This window comes from Lates calcarifer, linkage group LG9 (genome assembly GCF_001640805.2).
Source record: "Lates calcarifer isolate ASB-BC8 linkage group LG9, TLL_Latcal_v3, whole genome shotgun sequence".
Lineage (NCBI taxonomy): Eukaryota > Metazoa > Chordata > Actinopteri > Centropomidae > Lates > Lates calcarifer.
The window spans coordinates 3,196,564-3,216,849 of NC_066841.1; the positions used below are offsets into that span (position 1 = coordinate 3,196,564).

The 20,286-nt window shown below is 39.9% G+C and overlaps 1 protein-coding gene across 1 annotated transcript in view; it reads right to left on the minus strand.

Annotated features, from left to right (window-relative positions):
* Positions 1–20,286, minus strand: part of npr2 (natriuretic peptide receptor 2) — a 50,048-nt gene that overhangs the window by 18,437 nt on the left and 11,325 nt on the right. Inside the window, 9 exon segments of the mRNA XM_018685291.2 lie at positions 1–105; positions 3,068–3,145; positions 4,173–4,247; positions 5,507–5,627; positions 11,611–11,695; positions 13,538–13,673; positions 17,062–17,156; positions 18,143–18,278; positions 18,728–18,841. Coding sequence (XP_018540807.2) covers positions 1–105; positions 3,068–3,145; positions 4,173–4,247; positions 5,507–5,627; positions 11,611–11,695; positions 13,538–13,673; positions 17,062–17,156; positions 18,143–18,278; positions 18,728–18,841 — 945 coding nt within the window.

The following is a 20,286-nucleotide window of genomic DNA, read 5'->3' on the forward strand; positions in this document are numbered from 1 at the left end:
CTGCAGGCTGCCTCTGGGACAGTACTCTGTTACGATGCAGATGTTGGGAGGGTCAATGCAGGCCCCGATGAACCTGGTTAGATGGTTGAACTGAACGTCTCTCATCTGAAAATAACCACACAAACACAACTGCAACTGTGAGTGTAACTCTTTCCAAACATCACATTCCCAAACCCCATGGAAACAGAGGACGGGGGAGAGGACTGACGGTTCATTTATATACAAAGTTTTTTAGAATAACTGCTGCCAGCAGTTCATCAAAATAGTCTATTTGCAGTTGGCTAGCTGGCACCGTGTCTTTTTCTACGTGTTGAGACGCATTCCTGCTCAGGGCACCCGGTTGAAACATGTGCATGTGCATAAATTGCCCTTGGAGGTTATGAATGAGCCAGTGTGCTGAGGATGATGAAAAAAAAAAGTGTTGAGGTGTTGAGAGGATGTACGAACAGGAATATGAGAGCGGAGCGGGCAGAACGTGTAAAACTGCTCTACATGGAAAATAATCACTAATCACACACTGGGTTTACTGATACAAAATATCCTCCAAAACATGAATCACTTTAGATATAAAAAAGTATGAAAACAGAGATGTTTGAGGTTAAGTGATTAAGGGGGAACTTGGAGAACAGTTTCTGGCAGATTCCTTTTATGAGAAAGTGTGAAAAAGCCCAGTGATTTTTCTTTTATAGAAACAAGCTACATGGACATCCTCTTTCATTCCAGCCTGTGTGAGTGCTGACAGAAGCAGAACTAAAAAAAAAGAAGGAGAAAATCTTTCTACAGCCAGTGTGAAACTTCAAAAACAGTGTTCATAATTTCAACAGTGTACTTTTCTTCTCTGAGCGCAGTGAGTGACAGCCGCTCTCACACCAAAATCAGGGAGTTAGTCGCTCCTGTTTCACAGCTTGAGAGATGTTAGCCTACCCTTTGGCCTATATAATTTCCCCTGCTGCACACTGGTGAGGATGAGGGGGGAGGAGAACCGCGAAAGGGAGGAGGAGGAGGAGGAGAGAGCTCTGGAAGACAAGTGGTTAAGTTTCCACTGGCAGATCCGTCTCTTCCCCCATCTGGTTGGCTTTTTCATGAGCTGAGGTTTGACAGCCGATCAGGCCCCCGGGGCATCTGAGAAGCTGCCAGCTCAGACAGCAGCCTCTCTCCCATGTGTGCCTGCTGACTGACCGAGAGGCCACAGAGGCATCCAAGAAGCCCAAACTCCTCTCCTCCAACAGGCTGCGACTAACTCCCAAAAAAAAAATAAAAAAAATACAGAGCTGAGACGGAGAGAATTTGAGCAAAGAAAGTTGAAAAGACGTTGGTAAATGGCCAAAAATCTTCCCCATGAGCATCCATCTTGTTCATGAGCGCCCGTGTAATTTCCGAGTTATGGGTTTCCTTGTGCCACACTGTGTTTCCATCACCAAACCACATAAATTCTGTGGAATTTTCTTTTTTGTCCCATGGCTTCCTTATTGCTCTCTCGTAAATATTTTCCAGCCAAAGGGACCTCTTCATCAGCAGCTGCTGTCGCTGATGTTGAAGAGACAGTTTAATGTTAATTCTTTGCTGAAAGCGGCTGAGTAACAAGTGACATCCTGAAGTGGAACTTGGTCACAGCCTCCATTTGAGCGTGCTAACAAGGAGCCAGATTCCACTTCTTCTTCTTCTGCAGCTCCAAAAAAATAAAGCTTTTACTGTGTGAGTCAGAGAGAAATATTCAAAGCCAATATGGTGAAATAGTTCCACTTTTCAGGAGGCTGTTCTGTAAAGCAGGTGGAACGACTGAACCTCAAATGAAGGTCTTTCCCCTGCAGCGGTAACAAGTACAATAACGTTGGTTCATGGTTGTTTTATTTTAGCGAGAGGATAAAGATTTGATGAATACAACTCGTTGAGATGGTTTTCTTTTTTCTCTAATGCACCCCAAGGTCTCAGTGCATGGCTTTCTTCAAAACGAGGCCACTGACAGCACTTAGAAACAGCATGAGCCAACGGACTGATTTCACGGCCAAACGCAAGAATTCTGAATTCCTTTTCTGAGGAATAAGAAGAAGGAAAAAAAGGCTAAGAATGAAACTGTGAGTAGCATCTAGAGTCTGGATCATTACATCCCAAAATACAAAAGTGTCGGGACAAAGAGGATCTTACTGTTTTTAAAGCCTCTGTGGCCAGCAAGTCAGTAGTGGTACTAAAAATATAATATTTGTCCTAAGGTGCCACTGAGGGAAAGATCATTCAGGGCAGGTGTTTATCCTCTGTAGAGCATGAATAAACTCAGTAAATTACTTGCAGTATTCCTATTAAGCGTTGATATTTCTTTGCACAGGCAGCGGAAATGAGATGACAACACTGATGTATTATCAACTTTTAAGCTGGTTTAGCAAACTTGGTAGCAAAGCTTATTTACACAGCCAGTAGACACAGAGACACAGTTTGCTATGTAACAATAGAAAACTAACAAATAGCTCCTTTAAATTAGCAAATGTAACTGAAATCTCCCCGTTACATTTTCATGTTTCTTCTGTAAAAGTGGCACTAACAACATAGCACCTTAATTTGTATAGCACTTCCCTTAACATAGTTACAAAAAAATAGTTAAAAAAAGAACATAAGAGACAGTTTAAAATAAATGTTTAAAGGAAAATACGTTGAGTGTGAACGGTACTTAAGCTGCCATGACAGCAAATGTATGGTCACCCTTGGCAGGAAATCTCGACTTAGGAACTGTGAGAAGTGATTTTTCTGCTGCCCTTACACAGGATGGCTTTAGTAGGTCAGAAATATAGCGTGGAGCCAATCCACTTATTTCCTTATGAGGAATTTTCAACTGTATTACTGAAGTAATTAGAGACCAGTGAAGCGATACTAAAATTGGGGTTATGAGTTCTCTTCTCTAAATTCCGATTAAAAGCCCAGCAGCTGCATTTTGGACCAACTGCAGATGATTTAGTGCTTTTTCGCTAAGTGCTTAATATACTAGAAAAGACATAAAAAAAACGACTGTGTTAAAATCCTCCTTAATTTAAAAAAAAATACAAATCATTAGTCTAAGGAGAAAGTGTGCACTTACATGTTTGAGCTCCAGTAAAACTTGTCTGGTCAGCTCTATCCTCTTCTTGTTGACGTGCTTGATGGCCACCAGGTTCCCCTGAGAGCAACACAAGAAGAGACAGAGAAATCAATCGAGCATGAGAGACAGCACTGATGGAGAGCTCAGTTTATATGCAGCCTTTTGTTATATTAGGAGACAACAGGCTATAACAAGGTTGCATTTTGGACTAGATGTAAATAAGAGCAGCAGACAGCAGATTCTAATAAAAAGAACAAACAAGGACCATGAAATAGAGAGAGGAAATCCAGCAGCATCTTGCAGTGTAGCCTACAGGTACATCTGGGGCCTGTGTCAGTCTGCTGCAGGAGAAGAACTCTATCTGTCGCTTTGATATGTGAGGATCAGTTAAACGAAGGAAGCGAGGTGAATTCCTCAGACGCCACAGATGTGACAGGCGCCGCAAAAAAACGCTGTCGATAGCATCTGAGAGACACGGCCGATAGTTCGAGTCTGAGTCCTCGTTGGAGCTTTAAGTTTTATTCAGGAGCTGATGATGGCTGAATGTTTGAAAGCAGATACATTTGGTGTCTGATTACAGAATGAAAAAGTGAATTAATTTCAGAGTTTATTTTACAGTATCTGCAGGTTGTCGAGGTTCTCTGGTGTCAGATTTAATCACCTCTGGCCTGGATCGAAATTTGAGAAGTGTATCAGTGCATGAGACGTTCAAGCTGTACCATGACATCAGCATTTATATAAAACCAGCATCATGCAGCTTAAAACAAAGACAGTTATCTCATCATTCAGCAGCCTCTGTTTGTCACATTTCCTCACACCTCCTCCATCTCAAACGGATAAATTAACAGCAGCAACAACTTGATGGCCATGTCCAGACTGCGAGGCGGGAGTGTAGAAACACAGAAAGAAAGGGAAAAAAAAGAAGATGAAGAAGAAGAAAATTGACACATTCTGCAGCTCACATTAAAACCAACTACCTAAATTCGCCCACACTCTCTCTTTCTCTCTCCTCTCCAGCTCTCCAGCTTTCTCCGCGAGTGTGCACATATGTGGGTGGGAAAGGAGTGCGCAGGAGTTGAAAATGTCAGAACTCACTAAGCCTTACCTTAAAATAGCCAGTTTTTGCAAATAGCTGATATTTTCCATGGGCAGTTATCAAGGAGCCGTAGCTGGAGCCTCTCTGAGAAGGTGGAAAAGGGTGGTGAGAAGAGAAAAAAAAAAAACAGTCTGTTAGCGTTTGTAGATTAGAGAAAAGAGGATTAAATCTTGGTCATTTAAGACTGTGCTTCCACTTCACTGCAACACAGATACCGAAAAAGGGCTCATCCACTCACATTCATATCCAAAACACTTTCCTCTGTGCAACATGAAATTGCCGTTCACTTATATTTGAGAAAATAAAGTGCTTTCAGTTTTTACAACACCAACTGGAGTCCTTGGGCGAATGTCTGCAGTGCACACAGAGTGAATAAAAATCAAGTGGGCGCACAGCATACAAACAGCCAGCACAGCCGACTACACATTTGTATAGAATGCAAATATTGGCAACACATGGCACACTGGAAAATACATTGGTCTGGAAAATTACTGTGTTTTCCACACACACACACACACACACACACACACACATTATCCCAGGAATTGGACCGAAGACCAGTAATGAAAAAGGTGTGTGCATGTGCTTTTCATGAACGCTTGCACGTGTGGGATGAAACGCAACCCAGAGGAGATGCATTAGCGCTCAGACAACAGAACCTGATACTTGAAAAACGTGATGAGGTATTATATATGTAAGGACCGGGGCCAGACGAGAGCTTATTTTAACAATCATTTAATATGCGTCTGCCACCGCAAACCCAGCCACCTTCAATAAACCGCTGGGAAAGCTTTCAGGAATGTGTAAACTAACAAAGGATTTTGGACTCTCTCAGGGGCTGAAGCTTTGCTTTTTCTGAGAAAAACCACAAACTGCATTTTAATACACAGCGCACAGTGTGTAAACAGGGTGAAGCTCTAAACTTCAAACATGTCAAATTAGCATTTTTGATTCCTGGTGGGTCCAATTTTACAGCAGCAACATCTCAAGACTGATCATCAATCCTGTATGAATGAAAGCTGTGGACCCAATGCTGAGTCTTTCCCGCTGGCAAACATGGTAGTGTACCCTGCCAGAGGAACAACAACTTGTTAATCACACAGTGGAGGCTGTGCCAGCAACACTGACAGAACAAAAAGTGATATAAAGCTCCAAATTATTAAGAAATATTCAGGGCTGCTAGCTTTAATATGAGATCATGTGGGCGTGGGTTTAGTTTTTAATGCTGGCACATTTCTTTTCGGTCTCCTCACCTGCATATTTTGTATAATTTTCCCTTTTTGTAACAAGTACAAGTACGTACATTTGTGGTTCCAGCAGCACTGTTTGAGAGGATGATCTACCTGTGAGAGGGTGAGTCGGCTACCGGCTCGTTTGTGGTATTTATTGGGGCTCTCGAACTGAAGGTCCTCCCACCGAATCCTCCACAGCATTCCAGCCAACTCTTTCTCCAGCTTCAGTTTCCTGCAAAAAGACAAAAAACCAGGTGGTGAAATCAACAAGGACAAACGCACAAAGAACAGAGGAACAATCTCACATAAAGAGGCGATGGGTTGGGGATGGTGTGGAGGATGGGAGCTGATGTTTTTACCACAAAGGTTGGAATCTGGGACTTAAAAAAAAACCCTCTTCAGAGACAAGGTGGTCTTTGAGGAATTAGTTTATGATATCATAGATTTAATCTGGCCAGTCACCTTAAACAAAGAGCTAATTGCTCCATTTGTGCAGTTGCATCTGATCTCCATCTTTCCTGGTGGTATTTCCTGAGATAGTGGTCTCACAAGTTATGTGCAAATGTCGATGCATGCAGGCTTGTGTGTTTGTATGTTATTACATTTTAACTTCACAAGTGCCTATGCTCTGCTTATTGAACTTCGGTGATGCGAAAAAAACATTTTTTAGGTGAATATTTTAAAAGCCCTGGACAAAGAACTCTTTCGTACAAAAATGCTGACGAGAAGTCCATACTGGAATTTAGTGAAATCAATTCATTTCTAATTAGTTAATGTAAAAAGAAAATCTTTACTCATTATTTGTCACTAAAGTTGTTAAATGAAGTTTCTCATATCCCCCTGCCTGCACTGTATTTGATGTAAAGCTACAGAAAGCCTTTTCTCTTCTACTTTAAATAAAGATACATGATGGAGACTTGTTCTGATGACTCACGGGTCTTTTAAACAAAAAAAAAAAAAAAACAACAACAATAACCATGATGAAGATTAGAATTCACTTCAATTCTTACTCCCACACTCTTTATTTTTAACGCACTCACTCAGAGCGGACTCAGATGTTCTAACCTCATACTAACACTGGCACAAAAAAAAACCTCCCAACTCAAAAACTGTACGCATTAAAACTTCAAGAGGGAATGTAACCGAACCACTAAAACTTACATCTGTATGATTTAAGAGCTGTGGATTGGACTTAATGTCTTTTCCAATCTGCAAAGCTGTTAACACAAGATGCTGCAATCCTTATTTTGGGCTTAAAATTTCACATTAATTTGCGACTGAAAACAGCAAGTGATGCATCATGAAACATGTTTATCCGAGCATTACAGCATTACATCTGTGAGTTTTAATCACTGCTCCATTATTATGTTTTTATGTCATTTTGTTGACTTGTGCTGTGTTGTTGCGTTACACTGTTGTCGCGTTTTAGTGGAAACATGACATGACCTTATGTAACATTATGTTATGTTATTAGGTTAGGTTACAGTATAACATATTTTTTGTTACATTAAATTAACCTACATTACGTTACGTTAACTTATACTAAGTTACAATCTCTTACTTTATGTTACAATGTTATTTTATAGTTGTTACGTTAGGTTATGTTGTGTTACATGATGTTAATTTACATTGTCGTGTTATGTTACATTGTTAGTTTATACTAGCCTACGTTATGTTATGTTGTGTTGCATCAGGTCAAGTTAGTTTATGTTATTCTTAGTGTTTTTACAGCGTAAACAGAGCGATGAGTTAAACTGTTTTGGACTGGTTAATAAAGACGTCTTCTTTGGCCCAGGCAGTGATGCAACATGATTATTCTATCCATCATTCACTCAGTTTTGCCTCCATCACTTCTGTCTCCTCTATGGTGTGAGATGGGCAAATAGTTTAAGTAGGAAAGGATATAAACTGTTTTATAGTCTTTAATACCCTCCAGATATCTGCAGAGCTGGACCAAATTAATCAATGTAGTAATTTACATGTCAGTGATATTTTTGACATGTTTTGAGTGTTATTTTTGAGCATTAGTCTGACTGGCACACACCAAAAACCACAGAGGGGAAGAGGCATTCCAGCGAATCAACACATCTGGGGCAAATCTCAGAGGAGCTGCTGTTTCTTGACACTTAATGATTTACAATGAAAACACATTCAAAAATAAAACTATTAGTCCAGAGTTGTGAAATCTGGAGAGGTTTTATTTTTTTAATCTTTTACGTTTGGTAGGGTGGAGGAAATTCATTTTCAGTTTGAAACACTTTAAAATGAAAAACGAGCAGAGCCCACACATTCCAATCCCATCTAAAAGGTGTAAAACACTTCCAGATGGCTGCAGGAAATTATTGCAGCGTTTGCATATCACCGTGTTTTAGCCTTTCCCCAAACCATCCCAGTTCTTCTTTTCACCTCTTTTTCACCAGAACAAACTGTATTGGTGGACCCAGAACCTTAAAGGGGATTCTGATGCTTGTTTGTGTCTACAAATACTCCAGACCGTGCCTATGTGCAACCATTTTCAGAACAGGAAACACCATTAAACCACCATTGCCCTCCAGCCATATCCACCACCACCCAAAAAAAAAAAAAAAAGAAAAAAAAAAGAAAAAGGTATTTTTCTATTTAAAGAGCCTCGTTTAGAGACCTCTGGCAGCCAGAGGGGCAAAGCGTGGGGCTCCACACTGGGCCTATTGTTTCATAAGTCCCATATGTGAATACCTCTGCTGGACCAACCTTTCCATTAAAACAACAGAGCCACTGCTGCTCTGCTCAACATCCCTTCACACTACTACTGCTGCTGCTGCTGCTGCACGCCAGACTCCAAAAGAACAGCCAGCCGTCCACCTGGTTAAATCTACTGAGTGCTGTGGGATAATATTTAACAGCAGCTCGATAAAATGTATAACCTGGTGAGCATTAAGCTTTTTAAAAAGTTTAAAAAGTGGAAAAATCTGCCAGTAAATTGAGAGAGAAATCAGTTTGATCTACCTTCTTCCATCTTATTTCAGGTATTGACGCTAATTTCTATTCCAAACAAATAGAATACATTATTTTTCTTGTTTTTAGGAAAAATGCAACTTTGAGGTGCATTAGTAAAATGTTCAAATATTTTGTTGCAGTACATGTGTTTTACCACGAAGCAACACAAAGAAACAGACTCAATACACAGGTTGCTTTTTTATTAAATCCCATATTCACCAGATTTTACTATTAGAACAGTTGTGAGTTATATTATGTCAAAGGAGCAATCTATTACAAAAATATCTGACCTAACCAGCCACCCATTTCTTATACAAAATACACCAGTAATTTCTAATCCTTTTCTTCCCTGTGAAATTTTAGAGTTAAATCCCAAAATGTATCCCAAAGAGATTTAATTAATAGTATAAAATCTTTTTTATATATGTATTAAAATGTATTAAAAAAGAAACATGTAAGCAGCAGCAAAAATATAATTAATAGAAATCATAATATATTTTCCATATTATTCCCTCTTATTAAAAAAATAGAATATCTGTCTTATAAACTGCAACCCTTCACGCAAATCAAGCGACCCCCGAGCTTAAGAAACTTATTGATTGATCTGAGAGTAACTATGAACAGTGACAAAACTCCAAAGTGTTTTAAGCGTTTTAGTGGTGTTTTTGTAGGTCAAGTACTGAACATGGAGGCCTTTCAGCAGCTGGTTGATCTTAAAGACGGCTGTAAAAAAGCTCTGCTGTCTGCCTCGCTGTCCATCAGCAAAGTTCCACTGGTGTCTGCAAAAACAGGAAGCGATTTGTTAGCTTTCAGTATCAAACAGAGCTGTCACAGAAAAAACCCTCCAGCTTCTAGGTCTATGTCGACTCAAAATCCACGAAAAGACAACATGTTTAGGCCTGTGAGAGATGCCTTTACATATATAAAACTGTCATTGATGTAAATGATGAATCTAAATATAGTCTGCCTGGGGCAGAGAGTGTAAAACTGTGGGTCAGGACCAAAAAAATGCAACACAGAGTTTCCCTGTTGGGACAGAAATAGATACCTGTTGCTTTAAGTCAACAAATGTTACACTTGGATCCCAGATTTTTAAAAAAAGAACTCCACGAAAAGAAGAGGAGCATACTTCACAAAACTTACCGGCCAGTTAAGTCCAGGAAAACTAGCTAGCTGGTTAGGTAACCATGCTGCGCTTGCTGTGGAAAAAACAGAGGAAAATCTTAATGTTTTCAGAATGAAGTGCACGCTCTGCATCTAATATTAAACAATGATTAACTCAAATTCAGGTTTAGGGGATTTACCTCAGGTGGACAGCTGCTCCTCCGTCTTTCTTCCACCATTCCTCTGATCAAAATCCATTCTGATTGGCTGGTGATTAACACTCGTTTGTGTTAATAGTTAGTATTAGAAAAGTGATCAGATTACCGGTCTGATTTGTTAGTTAGAGCTGAGTGGTGACATACAAATCAGCTCTTCTTTACTTGAAAATCTTTGTGCTTATTGGTCGTGAACATAAATAGAAGACAACTTTGAAGAAGTGATGAAAAAGGGAAAAATAGAAACATTAATTTGCAGATTTTTACCCATGACATTGACCAGAATTTAGGCAAGCTCCCAGTAGCTTTATTGCTTAGGGCATGCATGATTAACTTCTTCTGTAATTAAATAAGGCTTAATCTAACACATGATTTCCACAAGAATGTAGACTGTGCAGTTGTGCAAAGTTTCATTTGAACTGATTTTTATACCTGAATGCCTTATTTAAATACTTAATTACATATCATAAACTTCTCACACACGCAGTAGGATTTCTAATGCCACCCACAGTTTGCTGTACCTGATACTGTCCTGTTCATTTCTTGAAATAAGTTGAAATAAAGTCCAATAATCTCATCTGTTTTGCAGATTTCACCGATTATCTCAAGTTTTTTTAGACGACACACCACAGAATGTATTACAATATGTTATTTTTGTCATAAAAGTATCAAAAATCAAACGTCAAGTGAAAAAATCTGCCACAGCAGTAGGTTATTCAACCTGTTTTGAATATCATTGAGCTCGTTGTGAGGCCGTGGCCAGGATTTTAGAAATACCAAGGTCATGAGTGCAAATTCCTCCAGCATGACCCCAACCTCTACCCCCCCCCCACAAAATGTTAAGAAGCTCATTGACTTTTATATTTTCACCACATTATGTATGTTCTTTGAACTGTTTGGTAGGGTTTTGGGTCAGTTTTATTTCACAACATGATGGTCTCCAAATGCTGTTTCGGTCCTACTAGTAGGAGAAATACAACTAGGTATATTAACAGTCACATTGAAACATATTAAAGAAAATACATATTTTTGTAATTGTAGAATGTAAACATGACGTCGTTAAAATCCCAGAAACAATGCTGAGAACAAGATCTCAGCCACACAGTCCGTAACCACAGTCAACTCAAGTCTATTATGGTCTAAAATCACATCTTTACAGTCCATACAACGTACAACACCCACTGTCCTCAACCTTTAGTTTGCATAAAGGAAAACTCCCCTCATATAATACAGAAAAGAAAACTTGATTCTAGGGAGTTGATCTACACTGAAAGCACATTAAAAATGATCTTACCACAGTGGCAGATGTTTTCAATTGTACAATTTAGTGCTCAATTTTAGACAAAAATGACTTCACTGGACTGAGATTTTTGCTGTGTAAAGTTTTGCTTTATAAGAAACACAGGTTTGTTTTGTAAGCTAAAAACCTCTAACAGGATTTTAAAGGGTTTTATAAGCCAAGAGACCTACGACAACCAACAAACAAACACTTAATCCTCTGAAAGTGAAGTACAAAAATCACCAAGACTGCTGTTTTCCACCTGACATCAGCAGTGTGTGAATTATTAACATAGGTGGCATTTAGCTTTAATCCAGAGCAAAGAAAATAAACACACTAATGATCACTATAGCAGTAAAGGCTGTCTGAGGCCAGTGTATGAGCTCACTTGGCAGCTTAAACACACTTCACCGCTGCTTTAACGCTGTCACCTGCTGAGCTGTTGCTGTGGCAACAATTGTGTAAATACCACACTGGCACCTATAGCTGCACGACCCATAAATCCTTTTAAAACACGTCTCTCTCTGTGTCTGTCTCACTCTCTCTTTCTGTCTGTCATCGCAAGAAATTAAAAAAGTGTCTACTGTTTGAGCTACAAGCAGCACAGACAGGAAGCGACAGCTCGATGACATCAAACTCACCTGTAAATGAGGAAACTGGAGATTCCAAAAATGATGAGCGCTAAGCCAGATCCCACCGCTACAATACCCAGAACTGGCAGATGACCTGGAAACAACAGGAGAAGGATTCCACACTCAGTCTTGTCTCTCGTATGTTCAACAGATGTCCACATTACTATCTTTCTAAAAGAAAGGAAAAAAGTGTGAGCTGTGAAAAGTGCAGCTGTGACTTCCTGGAATACAGCTGCACTGCTTTAGCAATCTGTCAGCTGCAAACACCAGCAACACATTCACACAGTTGCACTGATTTTTATCTTAAAACCCTAATGGAGACTAATTGTACCACCTGGTGTAATCACAGGACAAGCTGATACTCATCATCATTAGAGAAATTTAATTTCTAACACTCATCAACACCAGAAGATGTTTCACTTCTGCTGCATTCATGAAACTTCAGTAAACTGAGGATTTCAGGCTTGTAATCGTGCTGTTCAGGAATAATATGGTTTCTACTTTATCATTGTGCTCTCTTACCTGCAAATACAGTTAAGTGGAAACAATTAAAAGAACAGTCCAACATTTGCTTCTTTGTTTTCATTCCAAGAATGAGATGAGAAGACTGGTATCACCTGCAGTATTTGGATAGCTGGACATGTTTAGCTTAGCTTAGCATAAAGACTGGAGGCAGATGGAAAATGCTAGCCTGGCTCTGTCCAAGGTGAAACAAGACTCTACAGCAAGTTAGCGGCTCTGTGACGCTGTTAAGGCTAAAGCTGGCTATATAACGATAGCAGAACTCACTAACTAGTAGCTCCTTTAACCATATTTCATAGCAGGATTCATCATAATCAATGCACCGAGCAGATATATCAAGATATTTGAGTCAGGACCAAACTAGCGGACCGACCGATCAAAAATATAAATATAATTTGTGGTTTTAAGTGAGGGTACATGCTGGAACTATTTCTTGACTAAACAACAGTTTATCCATCCACCCATCACTTCTGAGCAGCATCTGAGGCTACTATAAGGCACCAGCAGTGAGAAAATAATGTACACAAATAGCATGATCCACTTTTTTTCATTTGTTTGTAGCTTGTAGGTTTATTTTACGTGCAGTACGTGCACTTTCTCACTCTATTCAAACAGTGGAACAATGTACAGTATACTGGCCTTTTCTATGTCTTAACTCTGTCGATTAGATGCTGTTGTCATTGCGCTTTGTGTGTCCACACATGGTGTGAAATTACAAGTCATCAATATGTTTCTGGAAATTCCAGAGCATTCATTGTCCTTGGTGCTGAAAGCTACACTGGAGAAGGCGACATTCAGGCTCTGAACTCTGTAAATTATTTGCGTATGGTTTCAGACTTTTGAACAGAGTCAGATTTATTGCTCACTCCTTCATGCCAAAATTCATTTATAATTGCAGTGGTTTTCCTTCCCAGCAATTTATCATCTGTGACACGTCCCTCTGAAACTGTCACTCTTCTCATTCACCAACGACAGCACTTATCTTTCACACTGCTTATTATTGGAGCAAATATTACACTTCTAGATTTGCTCCTTCACCTCATTGAGGCAAAGAGTTGGCTTTAAAATGAAGAAAAACAACACATTTATCAACATGAAAATATCACAGTCCCTGCAGAGATTGCTGTGATAATGTAAACAGAGCATTAGTGCTCTGTAATATCCATCTGACGAGCGATTCAATCTTACTCTAAGAAAAAAATAAAAACATTAAATGTGTGATAATTTCACTTGATGTCAGTGCTGTGCATGGACCTTCTTGTCACGGCTCTTTTCATGCAATTTCCTGAAAATCAATCAACCATCAGCGAGTTAGTCAACATCACGTTGCTTGTTTCTAGAAAATACTTCTTTCAAAAACAGGTCATCTGCAGGCTCATCTAACTCTGTGATGGATGAGACAGAGTTGTCATACCGTCATTGCAGGAGGGGTCGTCTGTGGAGAACACACAGGGGGGGTTATCCAGCGGTGGGCCCCCGCTGGGCCAGTGGATCTTCTCTGTCTGGGACCAAATGATCTCTTTGGTGGTTCCATTGTAGTACGCAACAAGCTGCAAACACAGAAGAACACACTGATTAAAATGGACACAAATGAAAACAGGTTACACTAAGATGGTGAACATGCTAAACAACAGCTTGGAATCATGTTAGCAAGCTGATGTTAGCATTTAGCTCAAAGCACTGCTGTAGTACGTCAATGAGCAGCTAGCATGTCTGACTGTTCCTGATTCTTTAGCTGTAATAGCTTCTGTCTAAAAACATCTACACCATTTGGCCCTCCTGCTGCAGTTACAGTCATGTCTGAACTACGCCAGAGGTCTACATCAGAAGGTAAAAATCATATATGTGATACTTAAAAGATGTCAGTGTAATCAGACAATTAACCCACAGTCATTTTGCTATCTAAAGATAACAAGATGCTTCAATTGTGATCTTACAATAAAACATACAAGCTAATCAGGAAATACAAATACAAGAGCAAAGTTTGCGTGAGCTTTATTTTGAAGGTACAAGACTTCACGAGCAGCATCTGTTGTCCTGCTGTGAAACACGACTCTTGTGTTTCTAACTAGCTGGAGGAGTTTTTATGTTTTCCACCCTTGCTCCCAGCATGTTGTGTCCTCTCTGCTAAAACCTTGAAGGCCGTCACCCCTACAGAGGGTCATCAAAACAATGCAGAATGTGTCGGGTGAAGGGGCAGAGGCTGCACAGTCTGAAATAGCTCCCAGTATTTCAGTTCAGGGGCTGTGTTTACTGCTCTATGCTGCCAGAAAATCCCTTCCAACAATTCACTTCATCTCGCGTTCACTCTTGAAACCTCGATTACCTTTTAGGCTGCAAGCAGGACGATTTAGCTCAGTTTTAGTGCAGCTAAGAGAAAAGTCAGTAGCCACACACTACACCCACATGTGATGATGATTTCTTTATGGTGGAGGGGGGCACTGACACATGGAAACAGGAATTGGAAGCACACTGTTGTCTAAAATATCAATGAGCTTTTGTTTTTAAAGGGGAAACTCTGCCATTTTAATCCATCAAAGTCTGTTAACCAGTGTTGGGGAGTAATACAGCATGAATGTGTGGAATAAAAAAGACGATATCTGGTTCTGGTGCATCGATTTTGACACTCTCTTTGGAAATGCGAGGCAGGAGTTGCTCAGTGACACCCTCAGGTCAGAGAAGAATGGAGAACGACACAGAGGGCTCTTTGGAGGTGGAGGGCTTTTCCCCTTCAGAATCCCCTGAGGCAGACATTAGTGTAGTGGAGGACCATGGTGGTCCCGAGTCGCATCAATTCAAGCCATTGGCTCCAGCTCCAGTACATCAGAAGGTAGAAATGTCCAAAGCTGGAGCTCTCGGAGCCGAGGCAAATTCAATGCAAGAGAGGATGGTGGCAGTCTCTGAGTGGTAACGTAATGTTAGTGAGAAGATTCACGTTAGCAGATGTTGTAAAGCTTTGTCAGATTAGAGGGCGTTATCATTCTTTTTTATTTCTTTTTATATAAATCTAAAGACATCAGTAAGTCCCAAATGGTTGTTCAGGATGATTTAGAACAACAGATGGTGTGTGATCAATCTTCAAAGCTGATTTTCACCAGCACTGTTATTATTATGATACTGACATTGACATATTCAGCAGTCTGAGGCTCTGAAAGCTGAAACCATCTCCAACCAGGCTGCTGGCTACTCGGGTCAATCGGCCACACGAATCGACCAATTAAAAGCCAAGGATAAATGAGATGAGAAATGAGGAAGTCACGCTGACAGCCTCTGAGGACCGCTATGAAATTCTAACTGAAGTCAAATGTTGCTAACCCACTTCTTCTAGCCTCACATAGGAGAAAAAAAAAAAAGAAAAACACTGGGGCAGTTCACAGCAGCATGTTTGCAGAGCACAACATGCACAAATATTTTCATCGGACTGTGAGGGAAATTTGAGGTTTTATGCATCTTATCATTAGAAAAGTCAGGACTGCAGAATAAAGTAGTAATACTCGTTTGTCTTCATTGCATAAAAAGCCACACAGAGGCAAAGGCTGAGGTTTTAGACTACACATAGCTAATTATGCTGAAAACAAATTTTAATAAATTCTTGTTACAACAATTAGAGACACATGAAGTGAATTAGTCCTGCATTGTTTTCAACATGTATCATTATTTTATGTCAACACCCTTACACACTGAGACTAAAAAATATTTATTAAAAAGCTCCAAGTGTTTATCAAAAAGGTGTCTGGTGGGATAGCTGACAACAAAGACTGTTTTGTAAGACATGTTTTACACAATAGTGTCACATATTATTCAGGCTTTTCTAATCATTACAGAATTTATAGGCACTAACATGCTTGTAACTCTTTGCTTTCAGGAACAAACCACTATTATTAACACTAACCAACATTTTTAAAAGCAGCACTCTTTAACTTTTCACCAGTAATGGCCTACATAGTGTGAAATTATATTTTACATCACATGAAATCATTACAGTGCAGACAGAAAGAATAGAATTATATATGAAAGACTATCAGACCAGTTCATTCCCTACAAAACCTCTATGTATCTTTCTGCTAATCTATTAGGGCTTAGTATCAGACCATAGTACTTAAATCATACCAAACAAATTTATAGCACTAAGTATAAAAAACTGTCAAGTACTGAAATGTGGCAACTAATGTCTGATCAAAGTTTTAGACTATTTTATTTTGACAGAGTTCATCAGTAGTTGATTTTCCTCATCTACATATACAACATTTGGTTTACCAAGCCCAAAGACCAGCAAGGAAAGGATCTTGTAAGAATTATGGCTTGGTTTGTTAGCTGTTTCTGGAAGCATTTATGTCTTAATTAGATAGCCAACAGCAGAGAGATAACAAGAAATGAGGGTAGCGAAAGATGGGAAATGACATGCAACAAATGTCTCCAGATGCAAACCAGGGATGTTGTGGTGCATGGTTTCCGCCTTAACCCTTTGTCCACTGGGCACCACAGTGAAGGGTTTTGTAGATAAATATGTGGTTGTTGGTGGTGAAACTCATGGTAAGTCCAGTGTCAGTACTAGAAGATTCCGTTAGAATAACAAGGCAAGTTGGAAAAGGGTCTGCTGGGTCTGTCCCTCTCATTTCAGTCAAGTCCATGCCCAACAACGTCTCTGCCATTTCTGCTTATAATCTGCCCCAAATCTCTGTGACAATCTGTGTGCCCCTAGGTGCCAACCTCTTTGCTCTCTACCTTAGATCTAAAACTGAGCAATAACAGTATCACCTCTCTCATGGGTGAGACCACAACAGCAAAAAGCCATTCCTTTGAAGCCAAAATGTCAGTTCACCTACTCCACAGATCAAACTCTTCTGATAATCAAATCAGAAGAGTTTGATCAATCATCAGTCAAACACATTAAACATAAAGCAAATCATCAACAGTAACAGTAAATGTGTTACTTACCCCGTACTCTCCTGTCTCCTGGTCAGTCATCGCCCACAGGTTGACGTCTATGTCTCTGGCATTTTTGTGGTCTGTGTGAACAAGTCCCGTCACTCCTGAAAACACAAACAATGTGCACATCAAGGGTGCGATTCAGTGTGTAATGTCACATACAGACCCTAAGATGTGCTCAGTTCATCTGCTCCCATTCAAGTTTAGATGATTCAGTGAGCACAGAGGAGTTATGTGTCATCAAGATTTGCATCATGAACTTAGATTCTTAGTCCCGTCCTATCCTATACTGATTTTATGTGTGTTAATAATAAGAAGCAGACACCAGAGAAGTTTCTACAACATCCAACAAGACTTTCAGTATGTCACAGCAAGAATATGTGCAGGATTTTGCAAGTCATCCTTCAGGTTTGTTTAAACACAAGACACTCACAAATTTATTTTCTTTGCTCACACATATACTGAAGTTTCTAATGCATGAAACGTTATCAAAAGATCCACCTTAATGAATTCCAAGTTTCCACTTTTATTCTCCAACATGAGCTCTGTGTTCCTTGTTTTGTCTCCCATCATGTGAAGCAAAACAACCCTCATCAAGCCTTTTAAGCAGAAGCAACAAAATCCCATTGTTCTGCTTCTTCCAGTATGATGTGAAAACAGATCTGGCAAGCAGCAATATAAACAAGGAAGTGTATGAGCACCCACATCAAGCATCAAATGGACTATTAACTGGAGTGTTGTGTGATAACTGTTCAATAACACTGTAATTATTGTGTTGAAAGGGCATATTTTAATCACATTTTGGGTTCAACGGTGCTTTCCAATATTGTGCAGCTGGGCCGGTCACTTGGCCTCGCTGAATGTTTACTGGAGAGCACTGTTCCCTGTGCTGATTTACACTCATTTTCAGTGCAGGTGGAGCCTCCTGCATTTACATAATCATCAACACCAAGTTCACATTTTGCATAAAGTCACATACCCAGGTGTAGCTGACAAGTTTGTAATCTGTAAGTATATGCAAACCCAGATTGCTACAATCAAATATTAATTTCATGAAAACTTCTAAAAGGTTCTTATGACGTTTTCTTACCCCAGAATCGGCGGTTCTGTGTCCTCATGGTGATGTTAATGCCGTCATTCTGGGCTCCACCCTCGGCCAGTGTCTCCTCCAACGCCTTTGCATACAGCACAAAACCGTCATAGAAGCTGCCAGCAATGTAGTCCATCTGCAAGAACAGAGACATCTTTTTGAGCAGTAATTGATGCAAAACACGGGGTTTTGACTCAGGGCCTTAATGATTGAATAAAAACATACTTAACATTTTATGGGAAGGAATACATGCCCTTCAGGCAGGGCTCAAGAGCCAGCTTCTGTGAAATGATACAATTTGGCCTAATGAAAGTGCCAAATACCAACAAACGTAATAAATTATGAATTCTTTAAAAACTACAATCGAATTCACTTTTATGAAGCTCACATACTTACTGGCTCAGATGAAAGCTATCATAAAAGTAAGAGTAGTGATTGCTAACATAACTGTAAACATCATTCCTCATTAAATGTTGACAATTACACGGCACAGTGGGGATTTTTCTGCAAAGAATATCCTATAAAAGATTAAAGAGGTCACGACGCTAAGCAGAACGCACAGGGTTTTCATGAGCTATAACTTACCAACGATGGTTCCAAGTGTACACCGAAATCCCTCTGAGCTCTGGCATGGAGTCTCCTCTGGAAGTCTTTGTACTCTGGATTATCAGGAGGCCGGTAGGTTATGACAAAGACAGACTGGAGGAGACACAGACACAGCTTGAGAAATGGGAGCTGAGGGTCGAGCCATGAAAAGTCTAACAAGTCTGTCTGTCTCAGACTGAGTAGGTCACAGAGTAGCTTGTAAAAATCTTGTGAAAACACATTTTATGAGTTTCATATACTGACTGTAATGTTTAAATGTTATCTAATATGTTATTACATTTCATTTTCACACCTAGTAGTCTAATACTATTTTGTATTTCAGCATGGCAAATCCAAAACTATACACCTGCCCGTGACATATTTTTGTTGTTTCTGGTTGAGGGCCGCCAACTGTTTACCAATTAAATGGCAAACTTGCATAGCGGCTAACGGTCAAACCAAGGCTAACGGTCAATGGGCTTTTAGCATGCTAATGGTTAAACCAAGGCTAACGGTTATTAAGTTTTTAGCTTGCTAACGGTGATTGAGCTTGTAGCTACCTAACGGTCAAACCAAGCCTAGCGGTCACTGAGTCGTAAGCATGCTAACAGTCAAACCAAGGCTAACGCTCATTGAGCTTTTAGCATGCTAACGGTCAAACCAAGGCTAACGCTCATTGAGCTTTTAGCATGCTATCGGTCAAACCAAAGGTAACGCTCATTAAGCTTTTAGCATGCTAGCGAGGGCTAACGGTCACCGAACGTTTAGCATGCTAAAACATAAATATAAATTGAGCGTCACAACCGGACAACAAAGAGATTGTATTTTAGTGACCCAAAGCACTTTGTACTGGTGTTACTGATTAATTGTTTTATTAATATATATATATATTTTTTTTTCAGGTTGAGGGTCAGCCAACCCCTTTTTAAATGCAGTCATGGTCCAGCCTCCTCCGGAGGGAAACTTGCCCGTGAATATTAGGTGGAGGTAACTGAGCTGCAGGTGTCAGAAATGTCTCCGTAAATTTACCTATTTCTGCAGTAACTGTTCGGTTTTACTAGGGCTGCGCTGTAACCCCAAAAGCAAGTAAGCATCTCGTTTCCTGATGGCTTCAGGTACGTGAACTTTCCATCTCTACCAGTCACTATAACCGTTTAAATTTTGGTCAGTTTTGCTAACTTCTGTGAGGTATTCGCGGGCAGAGGTCAGAAGTCATTGATGACGTTGCGTAGGTACGGATGCCGGCACGTTGTACGGATTGTGTTTACCTAAGATGAGAACATAAGCCAGTTGGAGCCTTAGTTTTGACACCAAAGCGGACCGTACTGTCAGTTAATGATAACACTGGTGCTGTGTGATACGATCTGTACAGATGAATATCAAATCAGCCACTGTGAAACCACCTTGTCATCATCTATTCCAGCAGTTTGTGCTCTCAAATTGTCAAGTGTTGCTATCTTAAGACAGTGTAATGCATTATTCTATCAAGAAAAAAAACATTTAATTTGTAATGATTTTTTAATAAGTTGATTTGTATTAAACAACTCCGCTGGGAAACT